An 18578-nucleotide genomic window follows, 5' to 3' on the forward strand; every position below is an offset into this window, starting at 1 on the left:
GCTTAATATAGCAATGTCACTGAACTAATGAGAGCATGGAGAGGCACATGGATTAAAAATGCAGTTAAAACATCTGAAGTTAGCAACCAGTTAGAACATAGTTGTGTCGACCGGTGGTCACCTTTTTATTGGGCGGTCAAGTGAATGGACTAGTGGGCGTTTAGTAACGGGGACAATGAACCCTAGTTGGACCGCGGATGGTTACACAATGACAACTACCAAGACCACAGCACGTAAAGGGTTCATTCTCTGCCCCACACACCTTCTGACATGCCCCCCACGGGAGAGTGGGAATCGGATTCAGACGGCCAGAAACAAACACGGACGTATAACTGGCCGTTTCTCATCCAGGGGGGGGAAGCCAGGTGTCGTAACGCCTGGCCTCCGATGAGTCATGTACCCTTTACGTCAGGGCGACTGAGTGGTCCGCATGGACCGCCAGAATCAAACCTGTTCCTGGAGTTCTCTTCTGCCTTTTTTTTGGTATTAAGAGGAAAAACATACACCACTTTATACAACGAATGCTGAACGGATACGACAGATTGAAAAATATCACTGATACGCTAACTGGCTTCTTCCCATGGCTTTTTTCTGGTGGAGACAAGGCACGAACATTGACGTTCCAAGATCCAGGCAGTGCTCTTGAATTCTGAGACAAATAGCTTTAACCAAGTATTTTGGATCAACCAAGGGGTCATTTATGACACAGTACTGGCCTTGGCTGTGTACTGATCCAACACACTGAATGTGCAGCATTAAAATATGAAGAACAACACATAGTTCCCCAGCAGAACATGTAATAGAAACACTAGTTTCTAACAGTCTACTTCCCTAAGAAACAGAAGGCAGCCCTAAACATCTCAGTAGCCTTTTATTCAATAAAACCACCAACTAGTTATGAAAACGTTCCCATTACTCCACTCAATGTAATTCTATCTTCTTTCAAGTCTTAAGTGGTTAGGACATGACAAAGACAGCTTAGATAAGATTAGCTTTAACACATCAGTGGAGCCATGCGCTTTAAATAATAAATCATGAACGACATGATTTCTCTGGGCTGCCCTCGTTTAAGGTGATTTGTCAGAGTTGTTTTATACGCTAAAAAAATGTCAAATAAGTGAGACATGTACCTACACTGTAAGTTAGTCCCACAAAATATCTCAGAGCCCACCCACTGGTCTAATCTTCTGCTAAACATGTCTGTATTACTCTGGCCAAAGGGCCACATCATTCCCCAGGGACATGTCAACTGTTAAGGCATACTGTACGTTTAAAAGGCTTCTCTGAGTATGGTATAAATCTGAATGTGGATACTATTCACGGTCAGTGACATGTCTGAACTTGTGAGCAGTCATATCAGTGCTTTACATTGAAGTGGTTTAAGGGGACCTCGCACAGGATTACTGCGTGCCACATACTGGAACTCATTTCTTTGGAAGTCCTATCATTTCCTATCACATCTGCTCTTGACTTATGACTTGTGACTAATTACTCCATTTTAAAAATCATTATGCTTGACCAGAAAAAACAGGTTCTCAGCAACATCCCTGTGATCTTTTTGTTTAAGGTCATAGTCATGCTGGATGTTGTAATGAGGTCATAGGTCATTCTACATTCTACAAGTTGTCATGCAAAATAATGGGTTGTCACGCTCAACAGATGTAAATGAGTCACGCTGTGACTCTCATGATCCAAGTTTTCTACTTGGGCTAATTCATTAAATATATGTTATTTTTTTGCTTAACTTGACTGTAAAGCCATCTTGCTGTTGGTTCTGAAATTATTTCAGGAATCTAGTGAATAATCAAGGGGGGGGGGGGGGGGGTTTATAAATGTTGAGAAACATGGGCTTATCTCATCTCCCCCCAGCCAATGGTTCACTTCCTAGTCTGGAAAACCTTTAGGGAGAGCTTGTTCGTCCATCTACTGAGATTCACCGGGAACTAGGTAGAAATATACAGAACCACACTGGACTTCCTCCCAGACAGCTGTCTTGTCTGCTCATCTTTGAAATCGGTTATAGCAGCTTCTCTTAGTCTGCTTTAAGACCATAAGATGGTTTGTTGACAATGACCTTTCTTCAGTGACTTTCCTAACATTCAAGTCCCATTTACATTCTGGTCTCTCTGTGGAATTAAAGTATGGCCGCTCGCGGGTCAAACACCTTACCTGGAGAGTTGGCCAGGGAGGCGTGGAACACTGAGAAGTTGATGAGAGCATAGGATGCCAGGAAGAAGTTGGAGATGATGGGAGCGATGACGTTCAACTCAGCTAAAATCAAAATGACAAAACAGGGCGGTTAAAATGAGCACCAGGGTCATGTTGATAGGACACCATGAACACAACCACTTCTGCCCATTGTAGTTGAATGGGGCACATGTTGATAGGACACCATGAACACAACCACTACTGCCCATTGTAGTTGAATGGGGCACATGTTGATAGGACACCATGAACACAACCACTACTGCCCATTGTAGTTGAATGGGGCACATGTTGATGGGACACCATGAACACAACCACTACTGCCCATTGTAGTTGAATGGGGCACATGTTGATAGGACACCATGAACAACCACTACTGCCCATTGTAGTTGAATTGTGCACTTTGGTCAGGTAGTTGGCAGTGCCCAACAAGATGAAATACACCAATGAATGGCATGTACCTGCACGCTTACAAATAACTGGAGCATACCACAGAGTACCTCAATCAAAATCAATCAAATTTATTTATAAAGCCCTTTTTACAACAGCAGTTGTCACAAAGTGCTTTACAGAGACACCCGGCCTTAAACCCCAAGGAGCAAACAACAGTAGTGTTGAATTTCAGTGGCTAGGAAAAACTCCCTAAGAAGGTCGAATTTTAGGAAGAAACCTAGAGAGGACCCAGGCTCAGAGGGGTGACCTGTCCTCTTCTGGCTGTGCCGGGTGAGATATTAAGAGTCCAATTGGAATAATAAATAAATTTCTCTGGGCTAAATCCAGAGTATATTTGATTTTAGACTAGGTCAGAAGTATGACCAGGTGGACAGGGACAGGAACAGCAACGGTCCCCCCAAACCAGGTAATCCGCAGGTGTGGACCAGGACCTCATCTCCTTCTAAAATTTAAAATTGGAGGAAACGGAGAAAAGTTAGTAGTACATCCCTGGCATACCGGTCACACAGAAGCATAAGCAGTGTTACCCAGATTAGCACACGGTGGCCAGATCTGGACAGGCGTCACGTGTCAGCAAACCAGCGTGAAATCCAACGGCACGCCACGGTTTGTTGACCCACACCACGCCTGAGCGGGAGAAAGCGCAGCCCCAGTGTGGACGGCAAGGCTAATAACCTACCGATGAGGATGAAGGCCAGAGCGATGCAGAACGTAAGGATGTAGCCGCGGAGGGGCTCGTTGTTCTTGCCGTAGCCCTTGGCGAACATCTCCAGGCCGGGGTAGATGTTGTCTTTGCACAAGGCCTGAAATAACAAGGCAGCGTGGTTACAATTTGACCAGGCCATTCCATGTGGTACGTAATTACATGTAGGCCTTCCCGTGAGGTTAGGATAACATGGCATAAAGCAGTGGTTCCCAAAGTGTGTGTGTGTGTGTGTGTGTATAGTCAAATGTAAATGGTAAATGCATCAGTAATAATCCAAGGGCCTTGTTTATCCATGTGTAGAAACCCTAAATGTGTACTTAGGAAGGAAATGGTTGTGTATTTATAGAAAGGGTTAGGGTCATCAAACAGTTGTTCGCACAACATGAGGAGAACACTGATAATACCAGTTGTTTTTAGCCTCAGTCCTCATCCACGAACATGGCTAGTCACATTTGGAAACACCCCTATTTAAACATTATAGACAGAATTGTCCCTTTGAGTCACATCATTAAGCCTGGTACAACTTAACTGTAGCGGTTAAATTACATGAAATATTGCAGCCTGTTGAGGAACGTTGCACGAATTCACAACGAAAAAGCAATGAAATCAATTTCAATTTCATTCATACAATTTTTATTCTCACACACACAGGGGAAAAAAATATATTTTCAAAAGTGGTTAACGTTTGAGAAGAAGTTGCCTTATTCCAGGGTTTTGCACGTGAATGGTACACAGCTAATTTGAAGATCGTCGTCGTTGGGGGAAAGCACTAATCACGTTCGACCCCACATTCACACAGTGTCAGCACATGCTGAAAGGAAGCTCTGGTTGAACCACCACTGTGGTTGGCAGGGCCAGCAGGAGGAAGGATACGGTTTTCAATCCGCTTGATGTTCTGCACATTACAGTTGTTACAAGAGGAAATCTACCCAGTTTCAGCCACTGAACCGCAACTTCATAACCGTGGCGCTACAGACCGAAGGTTCCCAGAGCAGAGCGGCCGTGGGAACTGCCGTTCAACAGGCACCTACCTGAAACACTTTGGGGGCGCTGACCAAAGACGCCAGAGCGGAAGAAAGGGTGGCAGAGAAAATCCCGGCGGTGATGATGGGCCCAAAACCAGACACAGTGCTCATGACCTGAGGAGAAAAGACGAGAGCGCTTGAAACCGTCTCGCCCTTACGGCCAGCACCCGGTCACAGCACGTCCCACACCGGGGATGAAGGGAACTAAACGTCGTTGGTTCCTCTCAACACCCAACTGGGACAAAATGGCTGCCGTTCTAGGCGGGAGGCGGCACCCAAACGCACGTACCTGGAAGTCGTTCTGGAGTCCGTATTCGCAGACGTATTTGCCGTTGTCACTCTTGCAGGAGGAGAAGTCGTAGCCGAACTTGCAGGCGGCTTCAGTGCAGTTGGCCATGAACTGACTGCTGAGGGTGTCGTTGTCGTTTCCCGTGGCGTCTCTCACGATGCACGAGCCTTTGACGAGAAAGAAGAGGCGAATACACGTCACCAACAAGCCTCTGTGCTTTGTAGGATTTATTGGGCCCCGTTGGGGGGGGTGGCTTAATTAAGAGTTCATTTTGTTACTTATTTTAGTCTCACTAAGTTTGAGATTTTATCAGTGCACTCTAACTCTGGACAACAACCGTAATGTAGTTGGATAACGCTTTTTGCCAGTAATGGGAGGTAAGAAGTGGCCTAAATGAGTTATTTCATGACTAAAATGGGACCTAGGTTGAACACAATCAGACAGTCTTCTCCAGAGTTCTAGATGTGTTAGAAATCTAAACATCAACTGACAGGCCAAGCAAAACGTTCTCTGTGAGAAATCAAATGACAACTGACAGGCCAACATGCTATGTCTGTCCAGTATTGAGCTACTTTTATTCACTTCGCTCAGGCAATTTGATAGACTTGATAAAAAATTATTAAAACACCCAATCGCTGACAAATGTAAGACAAGAGAGATACCACACACACCAGTAGAAATGGCAACCCCCAGGTAGACGATACCGGTGATCAGAATGGCCAACAACGTTCCTCTTGGAATGGCCTGCTGAGGATCCTGGGAAAATTGAAAAAAAGCTTTTTTCATTTCAATTCACTGGTGCCATACACTTACACAACAGGCCTGTAACTTTGAACCAGGCCCTCCATTTTGTTTAAATTGTGGCTAATCGTCTGTTAGCCTGTGACCATTTTGAACATTGACCACGGGTCCGTACAGAAAGATCTCCAGAGATGTTTGCCCCGGCCAGGATGCCGGTGGCCGCCGGGAAGAAGATGGCGAAGACGGAGAAAAACGACTCAGTGCCCCGGAAGTCCGGACCCATGTTCTCCATCATGATTGCACCTTTGAGAGGGGGGGGGGCAAAACCAGAGAGTGAGAGAGCGAGAAACAAAAATGGTTTTCTGCTGATGAAACAAGTGGTGTGTATCTTTGGACAGCCTGACTCAATCAGTTGATCTCAGTTGGGAATCAGTCCACAGAGGGAATTTCAAAATTACTCAATTGGTTTGGTCAAGTAATTTTTGCCAAAACACCTCTGGTATATAGGACAAGCCATAGTGCCTCCCATTGAGTAGAGTAGTCATGTGAATTTAAAAAATCCTGTCAACATGTCAATCAAGTTTTATTATTTGCTTGACCGATTGTTTGTGAAGAGTGAAGAGGACCGAAGGGATCATACTGTTGTAGCCAAAGAAGCCCTGCGCCTCCTTGGACTTTAGGGGGATGAAAGTGCCGATGAAGTAGTTAAAGATGGCAGTAATGAGGACGATCAGCAGGAAGATCTGGGCCTGTGAACACAATGAACCTTTGTCACACTTTCGCCAAACTTTTCCTGACCCCTAAAAAAAAGAAAATCACTCAATTGAGCCTCCTGGACAACAAACATCTGGTTTTGCATTCAGCCCGGTAAAAAGTCTGCATATTATGCATTTAATTACAGCTTGACACGAGAGAGGAGTTGCAGATATATATATATCACTTCAAGTTCTGGACAGAAACCGCGACCAAGGACTCCAGCAAACCTAGGTGTATGTATGTTGTTATTTTTTTACCTTGGCCTCCCATTCCATGCCCGCCACAGAGATGCCAAGGAGGAGGATGACTGTGATGGTGCCAACGATACGGATGTCGTTGATCTCATCCGTCATGATGCAATCCGTGCTCTGTGGGAAATTTAAATATCAACTGACAGGCCAACATGTCATGTCTGTCCAGTATTGAGCTACTTTTATTCACTGCGTTCAGGCACTATGCTGCAATAATATTATGCGCATCACAGGCAAAAATCACCAAAGGAATAGCTAGTTTTCCCCCCACTGTTGTACAAGTGCGTTTGAATTGACTGACAAAATGGGATGTGAAATACGAAATAAAAGAAGCCCCAAAAAAATGCCAAAATCCTCTGACTCATTGACTACTTAAAAAGGTAGTCTACGGGGGGAAATTCCACATTAAAAGTGGACAGTGGACATTCTCCAGAAAAAGATTCTGATGTAATATGAGGTCTTTTGAAGCGTTTTGAAACATTTCATAAACATGCTTAGCCACTATCATCATAAACGGTTGACATCCAAATTTACTCTGAATTTCTCTGCATCAAAACATCAAACAATGGGTATCACCTACCATCACAGAAAGTGAAAAATAGACCTCATGTAAAAATGTATCCCCTACTCGCCTACACTTCAAAAGACCTCAAAAGGAAAACGGTCATCTTTTTTAGCTTTTCACAAGCAATGGCCCCTAAAACAGACCTCCTTTGTGCCCCCCCAGGCACACAGCCAAAAGATAAACATGAACAACCCAAGAGACCCAAAGGGTCCCTATCGAAATGAGATTTGATGTTATTGGATGTTGAATCAATTAAGTTTAAGAAGGTGGACTAGGTCAACATGGAGTAATTTAATTAGCACAACCTTTAAATCAATCAATAAATAGTCTAGGGAAGTCTCAACTCAAAGTAAGTCTTTGGGGAAACCATTTCGAATGCCTACGGAAAGATCGATTGACTTACTGAGAGAAGCTCCACAACGGTTTCAGCAAAGCCCACCACGTACATGGCGACTGCCACCGCATTGGCAAAGGCAAAGATCAGACCAATGGAGCCACCAAACTCTGGACCCAAACTCCTGGATATTAGATAGTATGCCCCTCCTGCAAAGACAAAAACAGAGTACTTCATACTGGGTTTTATTGGGTATTATTACGTCCCAGCGCCGTGACTAGAAGATGGAAATAACACAGAAAATATTATCATTTTGAAAATTTCTAAATAACAAAACATTTATAAGCATCTGGAATTGGCATTTTTTGCAGGCGGATTTTATTATACCAGATCAATTACTGTTTTCTATACATACATAAAGTTACAAACCATTTTAACTTTATCATTGTCAGCCAAAATCATTACATGAAGTAATACTCACTTAAAACATAAATAGGCTCAAATGGAGATTTTCAGAACCACTGCCCTTGACCATCCTTTAAGGCAAGGAGCAGTCTTTACTTATTTAATATGAATCTGCATCCAGTATGAGAGGTGGTGTAGTTTTGCAAGCTCACAAAGCAATGACTGGAAGTCAAAGAGAAGAGCTAGTTTTCTAAGACCTAGTCATTATGCGAATGTTGATTAATGAAACCGCATACAGACATACACATATTGATCAAGAATTTCTCTGGTGTAGTATGTAAAGGGCCACATTACTAAAATCCAGAACTATCCCTTTAAACCAATACATCCTCTCAAAACAAATAGGGGGAGGTTGAGTAACTCCCAACAAGTGAGCCAAACGAATTGACACATTAGCTCCATGTGGAACAGAGTAGTGATCCTTGTTTCTCTCTATTCATATAACATCCCTGCTGATAGCTTTTGAGTGACCTCAAATAACTATTAAGACGCAAGCAGGAGACAAGACAAAGACTTTCAACAAACTCGTGAGATGGAGAAATTAAGTCACACGAGGGACTTGTTTTAGTGTAACGCAGAGAGCAAGTCCACTTATGAGGGAAATATCCTCTGTAAGTCCAGCTTTCCAGACAGCACATTTTGATTTGCCCCCGTTTTGATATTAAAAGACTATTAAAAAGGGAGATGTAGAAATAACTAGAATACCTAGAAAGATTAGTTTTAAAGGGATTATAAACGTACACTGTGCAGTCATTGGGGGTATTACAGTAAGCCCCAACAACGGCATGTGATTTCAAGCTACTCTTGACACTTTAGTACACCAACCTTTGCTGGAGCAGGTGCAGCGACCGCATGGGGGAGCGGTCACTTGGGAGGTTTGTTTGAACATGTCATGGATATCACCAAGGGCCAAAAAGTGCTTTCTGGTAAAAAACAAGTTTTGGCACTCCGCCGCAGGGTATCGGATTAGCCAACTTCGAAAGAAAAATAAACTCTGAGGAACCGATGTTGAAACAAGAATGTGTGCGCGCGCGCCTCGTTTACTGTGCGTTCCTAGACAAAACAATAACCACTATTATGCAGCCCTCCTCGCCGTGTGGCGCTGAGAACAATCTGGCCGTGGTTGACTTGATTCATTGTCATGAAGTTTCACACGTGGTCCCCAGAAAGAGTACTCTGCCGAAAACACATATCATTTACTACAACGTGGTTTCATCTTTTCCTCACCAGGACATCTAAAACCTAATCGAATCCTTGGTTTTCCCTTGTCCTTCCAGGCGCAGAGAGCGTCCTGATATCCATTTCAGACCTCCCTGCCAGCACCGGCTGATCTCTGTGACTGGAGGGGAGCGCCGCTGTGATTTAGAAACACACTATTGAATTTCCCCTCATGCTGCGACAAGGGGAGAAATGTGTAGCCAATGTTTCCCCATCCCTTCATTCAACTCCAGATAAATTAGGGCACATCAACAGATGATACATGCTTTCCCACAGACAAAGGAATTATTAAGGACAGCCAGGTCCAGCTGGTAAAAATCACACCAGTACAGGACACCCAATTCCATATCCAAACAAAGACTCCACCGCTACGCTGTGGGTAGCCAGTTTCAGAGAGACGCGTAACCAAGATCACGACCACCGTGGAGGCCCTCGGCACAACTCGTTGTTACGTGTGAGGGAACAAGACCGTAAAGGTCACCGTTCGCAACTCAGTGATGCGTCATGAGAAATTCATTATGAATATGCTGGAGAGGTGTGGGAGGCTCAGGTCAACGCATCCAGTAGTCTGGTCTTGAGAAGTGCCACGGACAAAAAAGGCTGGTGAAAATGCTAAATAAACTGGTTAGACTGTAGCAGCAGCAACAACAGAGGGCACTACCAAACATAAGCATAATGAAACCTTGGTAGGCCACAAGCGGGTGAGGATTGTGAAGCCCATTGCCAATCATAAGACAGCGAGATCCTATATATACAGACGAATGACAAATTAAAAGGAAAATCCTGAATAGTTGAGGAACATAACGAATGACAGTGCTTCCATACAGGTGTACTGCACGATACAATTAAGCAATCAACATCCTGTTATGCTTTGTGGCATGTATAAAAATGCTGAGCAGGCCCAGTTGACCTTGGTTTTGGACCAAGACAGCAATTTTTAGACAGGATTCTCTACCACCACCAGCGGGAATGCCTTTTGGAAGAATGGTCTTCCATCTGTCCAGCAGAGTTCCAGAGACTTGTAGAATCTAAGCCAAGGCATACTGAAGTGATCCTGGAGGCTCGTGGCATCCAAACACCTTACTCAGATACTTGTATTGTTTTTCCCCTTTAACTTGTCACCCGTCTGTTTAGGTCTTTGATTATCATTTATTCTTGGCACATAGACACTTAACATGATAGCTAATCCCCTCCGGCACTTGTCTTCTAAGAACCACAACACACCAGTAGCTACGCCCTTATAATCTTAAGGTGTGTTCATTTTCTATGGGTCCACAACGGAAAGTGTGTTATATTCAAGACCGACAATGTCTGAATGAAACCACTGCTTTGAAGGCAAAGCCAAGCCACGCACCTGCTGACATTGACACTACGGTCTCATCTGAGATGATCAAAGACACAAGCCAGTAGGTCTACACTGATGGACACTGGCCGAGGGGGGGAGGTGGAATTATGGCGTGGTACCCTTCCCATGACCCCCAAATCTTCCCTCTGATGACCTGACCGAATGGGCTCTTAGATTACACATTCTGTGCTGCCAATTAAAAAGTTACTCCACATTATCTCTAGCTCTTGTTAGTGGTTTTCGAATCAAAGAGGAATTCAAGTGGAGAGGGCTAGGAGAGGCACAACATACGCTAAAGAACCGCTTCTGTGGTTTTCTTTTTTCCACATGCTTCAGAGGATTTGGCTAACTAGACCAAAGTATATCTGACATGATTGGATGAGAGGAGTAATCTGCAGTATTGTTCTAGTGAAAGACATCAGTGAGTGATCAGGCAAGTCTTTTTTATTAATCTGGCATAGCCGCTATATCAGGCTGCCACTGTTTATAATATCCTGACCTTCATTTGAGCAAAGAGATTAAGGAGCGTAGGTGACGACAGGGCCCAGGGAGAGGAAGGAGAATTAATTAAAATCAGATGGTTTCAGAGGTTAATGAAATGAAGTCACGTCTGACTTCGATGGGACAAAATTTGAGCTGATAAATAAACCCAGAAATCAGCTTCCTCCGAGGACTAAAACAAATGGCTGATGCAGGAAATGTCCTTGAAGACACTTCTGGTCTTCCATTTCGGACTACTCACCAACCGCTGCAGAAATGGCCCAACACCAACCAAATCAGACATGTTCTTGCCTCAACTAGATCTTGTGCTAGTAGTGCACGTGCTAATGATACAAGGACTGACTTGTGGCTTTAACAGAGGTAGTAAGACCTGCCCAGGCACATCGGAACCATACACTGATGAAACCCTGGCTGAACACAGTGTCCAGGTAGACTCAAAGGAAGACCTGGAGTAGCAGAGAAAGAGCGTCCCGACAGCCAGAGACCGTCAGACAGGGCGTCTTAACATTAAACCCGATGTGGAACTCCCTGTTTGGTGGATTCATAAACCGACGACTGAAACTTCGTTGTCAAGGTACTGCACGGTAGTTATGGGAGAACAGTTCACCTTGACACGTTAGGTTATGAGGAGACCTTTCTTTGCCACTACTTTGGAAACATCTGAAGGACCCAAGTGTTCATACCTCCTCGTACGAAGCCATTGGTCGCAATCGCTGATGTAGAAAGGCCGGTGATCGTGGTCACAACCGTTGCCATGAGAATGATCAAACAGGAGAGAACTGTGAAGAAAAATAAAAAGGTCATTATTACCACGCGACAAAACATCTTCATTTCTAGTACACATAGGAGGCAACTAACCGCCCTAAACGTGTGGCAATGAGCAGCTAATCGTCTGGCTATTGAAGCCAGCCACTCTTGCTACACATCTCCTGGTATTTACACATTCTGAGAAGACCTGTGAATAGTAGCAGTGCCACTACAAAAACAAGCTAGCGCATGACAGCTGACTGCACATGTCGCCTTGTGGCAACATTTTGCATCTGGATGGTGAATGGACAAGGTGATTGTAGTAGTATGCTGCAGTTTGGTCGGCAGGGGAGGGATTAGGTGAGGTTATGCGAATTGGGGTTGCAAACTCCAGATAAGTTTCCCAAAATGCCCCAGTTGACAAAACTCCCAGTTGAAAGATTCCTGTAATTCTCAGAAAATAAAAACAGGAAATCCAGCGAGTGAACAACCAAGAACTGTGGAAAATTTGGGAATGGTGTCAGGAATTTCACAACTCCAGTGTCAATTAAAACAGTAGTAATTCACACGGACTCCCAGTCTTCTTACCAATTCCCGCCTGGCCCACGATCCATGACATACGGATAAAGAGCATCACGCCCCAAATGTTCAACATGCAGCGCACCTGCACAGAGGAAGGGGGCAGTTAGGACACATGTTAAGCAACAGGAAAAACCTGAAGAGCTTTCCGATAACCTGGCCTCGGAACATTGCCAGTGGGAATCCACCCAGATGTTCAAAAGCTGATGATTCCATCAGAATTTGAACGGCATGAAAGTTAATGGCAGAATTCCAAACCTTGTGAAAAGCAGTATCACCCTGGGTGTTGATTGCAATCTTGGCATTAAATAAATAAAGGCTCAAACTCTGAAAAGTCCTGATAGACAAACATTGGAAAACTCTTCAGACTACACATTACAGAACATCAAAGCGTTGATTAGTGTGACAAGCTAAACGATGTTGACTGCAGAATATTAAAGAAAATATGACAAAAACATGGCCATTACTGATGGATTAAAACCAATAAAACCAAATCAAATCTTTCAACCTCAAACAACATTCATCAGTACTCCGTTATATCAGCTTAATTCCCATCTTGTGGTCATCTAAAACTCTCCTACCCTTCGGACTCCCCTTCCAATTTCCTAAGGTCTCTTTGAGATGGCTCGGGGGCAAATTCTTTGGCCATCGAACGCATTTCTCCTACAAATTTGTAGGTACCAGCAAGTACTTTCTGGTTTAACAAGCAGGGTTAGAAGAAGCAGCCCAGAGAGACGTGCAGCAGAAGGCAGTGTTTTGACTCCTTAGCCCGCTGGGAGTATTCTGTAATGAGGCAAGTCAATAATCACAAATTGGACCTCACAAAATTGTGAGCAGAGAACATAAAATAAAATGAGGTCAAACGGAGATGACTGATATTAGCTCGGTCAAGTGGGTGGAAGAGGGCGGATGAGGGAGAGATAAAAAGGCTGGGATACAGGCTGGGAGACAAGAAACAGAGACAAACTGAAAAAGAAGTGTGCTGCACATCATCTTCCAACAACAATTGAACTTCAAATAAGCAGGAAATATCTCCAAGCGTTTCCTTTTGGTTGACATTAATGTAGTTTTTAGCACAGTACATTTGGAAAAGCATTACACTGTGTGACCCAGTGGCTACAACCATGCCAAATACTCACCAGTCTCAGATACCTTCTGCAGCCTGCACCAATATTGACAGATTTATAAAATGGATCAAATTGTATCAAATTTGGTATTTTCCATCTGTAGACAACGAAACATGTCATGTTCATGCTCTGTAATGGAAGTAGTTTGAAGAGTTTCATAGCAACGTCTTTAACATATCTTCATCAATTATAGTAAAATAGGTTACATATTATGTATATTTTCATATTTCAAAATGTTTTTCTAAATAGGAGTTAGAAAAGCAGTCACTGCGGTTCCCCAGTTGAGGCCATGTTTAGGGAAGAGGTAACCACGTTTTTTGTTAAAAGAGCATGATGCTTTTGACCCAGGACCAGTGTTAGCAAAGTAGCCCCTTAGCAGGCACCAACTTGACCAGAAGTTGTCGCATAAACTAAGGAAGTGTTACCGCTGAAGTTACATGACTGTTTTTAAACAAAATGGGTTAAGAGTCAACATATTGGACAGAAAAGATAAACATTTTAAGATAAACATCTTAAAATGTTTAGATAAACATTTTAAGTCAGAGTTGCCTGCCCACCGAAGTTCCTTCTGTTCTTTATCAAAAGTCTAATTCATGTTAAACTCTGACAAACAACTGCAACTTTTGACTGGTGGAAAATATTTTGTATTTGATTTCAGACTTCAATGGCTTAAAGGTAAAACTATTCATTTAAACAGCAAACATTTTGTTAAACTGGAAGGTTGGTCCAAGACACTGGTTTCTCAAATAGCATTATTGTAAATATTTCCTGTTTCATATTTGAATAGCAGAGAAAACGTCAAGATTTTACACAGGTTTTGTGTAAAACTTTTGTCAAAACAGTGGATGTGTCAAAAGGTGATTTCTACAACAGTTTAAACAATGCAGTAAAATATAGCATGCTAAAGACAAAAGAATCAGGTCAAATATAAAAATTGTAGGTAGTCTTGCTTCTCAAGCCCCGGCGAAAATGCTATTTTTCATTTAACTGTATTATAATTTTGTAGTATATTGTTGACCATCGTACTCTACAAGTATATCAAAGCTGACGTGGGATCGCCACTACTTCCAGGGAGGAAACTTTGATGTTGTACACACAGCTTTGGTGGCATTCTAATTAGAAAAACAAATGGTTTTGACAAGCTGAAACTGGAGATTTTGCTACTCACTGTCCTTATCTGCTCATAAAATAATACCAAGGTAAAGGACTCCTACTAAATCTGAAAAAAAAAAAATGATTGTTTGTCCTGTCATTGAACAGTGAGCTGAAGAACAACCCCGGGGCATGGCAAAATGCCCTTCAATTTTAGGACAAATAAATTAATAAATACACAAACAACGATACAGTGACAATAGAAAAGGTTGGAGTCTCCAGGTCGACCACTCACCAGCACCCCTTTGATCCATCCGAACTTGACTGCTCCCTTGGGTTCAGACGCCTCCTTTGCTGCAGCCTCCTCGGCCGGGGTCAACTCATCCCCGTTGGCAAAGCCGTCCTCAAATGGCTCCTGTGAGGAGACAAAGGTCTCGCTTCAGCATACATAACGGAAAAGGTCCCAAAGTGGAAATCTGCGTCTCATCGCCGTTCATTCAACAGTTTACCAGACCCCCCCCCCCCCCACACTCCCTTCATCTGTCCGTCTGTCTTCAAATCATCTGGAGAAGGCCAAACACAGGAAGAATCCCTCTTGTGCAGAGAATGTGGTGACGTCGGTGGCTGCCCTGTTGGGCCTGTCACTCAGGGGCTCATCCGGGTTACATCTGTAGCCCAGGAAGACGTCCAGCCTGCTGACCAGACCGCCCGCCCGTCCCCCACACACAAACCACACCAGGGAGAAAACGGGGGAGGGACACCAGCCCAGCCACAGATTCAAATGTCTCTACAACATCCTGGACCCTTAACCTTTTAACGCAATGTATATAAAGAGGCCCAGACAAAGAGGAAGCTCCAAGACTGCTTTCACTTCCTGCGTTACAGGCTCAGAACAAAAACACCCATCCCAAACGACACATACGGTATCTCACAAAAGTGAGTACACCCCTCACATTTCTGCTAATATTGGATTATAATCTAAACACTGAAGAAATGACACTTTGCTACAATGTAAAGTAGTGAGTGTACAGCTTGTATAACAGTGTACATTTGCTGTCCCCTCAAAATAACAAAACACACAACCATCAATGTCCAAACCGCTGGCAACAAAAGTGAGTACACTTTTACACCCCAAATTGGGCCCATGTGACTCGTTAGTGTTACAAGGTCTCAGGTGTGAATGGGGAGCAGTTGTGTTAAATTTGGTGTTATCGCTCTCACACTCCCTCATACTGGTCACTGGAAGTTCAACATGGCACCTCATGGCAAAGAACTCTGAGGATCAGACAAAAATGATTGTTGCTCTAGGCTATAAGAAGATTGCCAAGACCCTGAAACTGAGCTGCAGCACAGTAGCCAAGACCATACAGCGGTTTAACAGGACAGGTTCCACTCAGAACAAGCCTTGTCCTGGTCGACCAAAGAAGTTGAGTACACGTGCTCAGCGTCATATCCAGAGGTTGTCTTTGGGAAATAGACGTATGAGTGCTGCCAGCATTGCTGCAGAGGTTGAAGGGGTGGGGGGTCAGCCTGTCAGTGCTCAGACCATAAACTGCACACTGCAACCAATTGGTATGCATGGCTGTCGTCCCAGAAGGAAGCCTCTTCTAAAGATGATCCACAAGAAAGCTTGCAAACAGTTTGCTGAAGTCAAGGTGACTAAGGATATGGATTACTGGAACCATGTCCTGTGGTCTGATGAGACCAAGATAAACCTATTTGATTCAGATGGTGTCAAGCGTGTGTGGCGGCAACCAGGTGAGGAGTACAAAGACAAGTGTGTCTTGCCTACAGTGAAGCATGGTGGTGGGAGTCTGGGGCTGCATGAGTGCTGCTGGTACTGGGGAGCTACAGTTCAATTAGGGAACCATGAATGCCAACATGTACTGTGACATACTGAAGCAGAGCATGATCCCCTCCCTTTGGAGACTGGGCCGCAGGGCAGTATTCCAACATGATAACAACCCCAAACACACCTCCAAGACGACCACTGCCTTGCTAAAGAAGCTGAGGGTGAAGGTTGATTGACTGGCCAAGAATGTCTCCAGACCTAAACCCTATTGAGCATCTGTGGGGCATCCTCAAACAGAAGGTGGAGGAGTGCAAGGTCTCACTTCCACCAGCTCTGTGATGTCATCATGCAGGAGTGTAAGAGGACTCCAGTGGCAACCTGTGAAGCCCTGGTGAACTCCATGCCCAAGAGGGTTAAGGCAGTGCTGGAAAATAATGGTGGAGACACAAAATATTGTGTGATAAAATTTACACTGTTATACAAGCTGCACACTCACTACTTTCCATTGTAGCAAAGTGTAATTTCTTCAGTGTTGTCACATGAAAATATAGAAAAAAATATTTGCCAAAAATGTGAGGGGTGTTCTCACTTCTGTAAGATACCGTACACAACAGTGACGGTCCCACTCACCACCGGAGGGACGGAAAAAAAAGCGACCATCGACCGCATGCAGATGTCCGTCCGGCCAGGGGCACTCGACCGCGTATTGACATTCTGCCAGCGGTCGATACGCTGCTCAGGACAGACGGCACGGTCACGTTGATCCACACGCCTGCGGTCTCAATCCGGAAGGCCTCGAGACGGACGGAGGAAACGGAAGACATCCTGCCTTCACGACAATGCGCGTTTGTTCTCTAGTGGGGCACTCGGGTTTATCGCCAGGTCCTCAAGTGGCGGGCCTACTCGGCTCTGAGGCACATTAGAAGGCGATGACAGATGAGAGGGAGTTTATTGAATGTATGGACGACCTTGGGTTTATTGACCGGCCCGGTCGGCAGGGTGACCGTTTTGCCTCACAGAGCGGACACCGGCTGGCTGCTACAGCAGGGGCATTTGCCCTCCATGTTCAGCGATGAGGAAAGTGACTTGGCTGTGCTCAGGGCACGGTGCGACATTGACTCAACCTGTTAGAAGTTGGATGAGCAAATTTATTGGGCAGCATTATCGAGTTGCAGAACAACGCGCCACCATCCCATGATCACTCATTTTCCTACACTTCTATTCTGCCCATCAACATAAATAGTGACTCCCTTAACTGTTGCGGCATAAGGAATTATGTGGCAAATGTTCCACTTGTGAGATCAATACTTGACAAGGCAAAGTAAACGACAATTTATTAAACAGATGAGACAGTCAGATTCGATCCCAACTCTCTCCATGCTGCATACAAAGGTTCTAGTGAAAAGGTGGACCATTTCTTCCCTGCCTCTCCATCCCCCTGGCGTCTCCTACCCGGGTCCTGACTCCCTCTGAGCAACGTGCTGCTAGAAGTGGCAACGCATGCACTGCTCTCAGACACACCTCACCAACGAACCGATTTCATTTTAGAATTAGGTGAAATTACATTAGGGGTTAAGGGTCAGGGTTAAGGGTCAACGGTGCCTCTCTAGACTCTCTTCACTTAGCCACATATATCACATTAGCCTACCGAGAGTGTTTGTGCACCATCTCCGGGGAGAGGATTTTCAGACAACGTATAAAAGTGGCTGAGGTAAAGTGGCTGAGGTAAAGTGGCTGAGGTAAAGTGGCTGAGGTAAAGTGGCTGAGGTAAAGTAGCTGAGGTAAAGTAGCTACTACGAGGGACGAGAAGTATGCATCGGAACTGCAGCAGTGATTCAAGCACATCAGGGATGTAAATTGTTCTGAGGTGCGGCTCGATCACAATGGGTGTATAAATAGCTGTAGAAATTATACAAGAGCATGGTGCCTCTGGCATGTTCCCCAGCCGGCCTGTCAGGGGGTTGGACTGTGTGGAGAGGGGCCATGTTGGGGGGGTGGGTCGACGTCACTTCGCCAAGGCCATCTGTCAACAAGCCTGCGTCCCCTAACAATGACCGGGTCGGCCTCGCTGGGGTCTGGCCGTGGCAGGTACACTGGGCTATTGAAGGAAGAGATTCTAGAGATTCTAGGAAATTAAAATGGCCCCGCTTTTGTCGGTTGGCTCGAGTGGTTGTCAACGCCCCATGGGGGAGCGAGGGGGGTGTGTAGGGACCAGGTGTGAACAAGCGTAGGGAGGGGATGAACAGACACATTGAGCTGCGGAATAAGAGAGTTTAACTAGGTAGGTTTAGTCGGTCCGTTCCGGTAACTAAACCGGGGAGCTGATAGAAGTGAGAGTTGGAATTCATCTCAGTACCCAGCAACTGCTAGGCATTTTTTCACTCCAA

At 44.7% G+C, this 18578-nt stretch overlaps 1 protein-coding gene across 6 annotated transcripts in view; it reads right to left on the minus strand.

The window, feature by feature from the left end:
- slc12a2 (solute carrier family 12 member 2) overlaps positions 1-18578 on the minus strand; it is a 57523-nt gene that overhangs the window by 19877 nt on the left and 19068 nt on the right. For all 6 annotated transcript variants that reach the window (XM_034296899.1, XM_034296898.1, XM_034296897.1 and 3 more), the window contains exons 2-13: positions 14695-14814; positions 12190-12265; positions 11538-11633; positions 7395-7534; positions 6433-6543; positions 6060-6168; positions 5595-5722; positions 5350-5434; positions 4679-4845; positions 4396-4503; positions 3338-3461; positions 2170-2271 (exon numbers count right to left, since the gene is read on the minus strand). In XM_034296899.1, coding sequence (XP_034152790.1) covers positions 2170-2271; positions 3338-3461; positions 4396-4503; positions 4679-4845; positions 5350-5434; positions 5595-5722; positions 6060-6168; positions 6433-6543; positions 7395-7534; positions 11538-11633; positions 12190-12265; positions 14695-14814 — 1366 coding nt within the window. The remainder of the gene's footprint in view (positions 1-2169; positions 2272-3337; positions 3462-4395; positions 4504-4678; positions 4846-5349; positions 5435-5594; positions 5723-6059; positions 6169-6432; positions 6544-7394; positions 7535-11537; positions 11634-12189; positions 12266-14694; positions 14815-18578) is intronic.

Source organism: Esox lucius, chromosome 14 (genome assembly GCF_011004845.1).
Source record: "Esox lucius isolate fEsoLuc1 chromosome 14, fEsoLuc1.pri, whole genome shotgun sequence".
Classification (NCBI taxonomy): domain Eukaryota; kingdom Metazoa; phylum Chordata; class Actinopteri; order Esociformes; family Esocidae; genus Esox; species Esox lucius.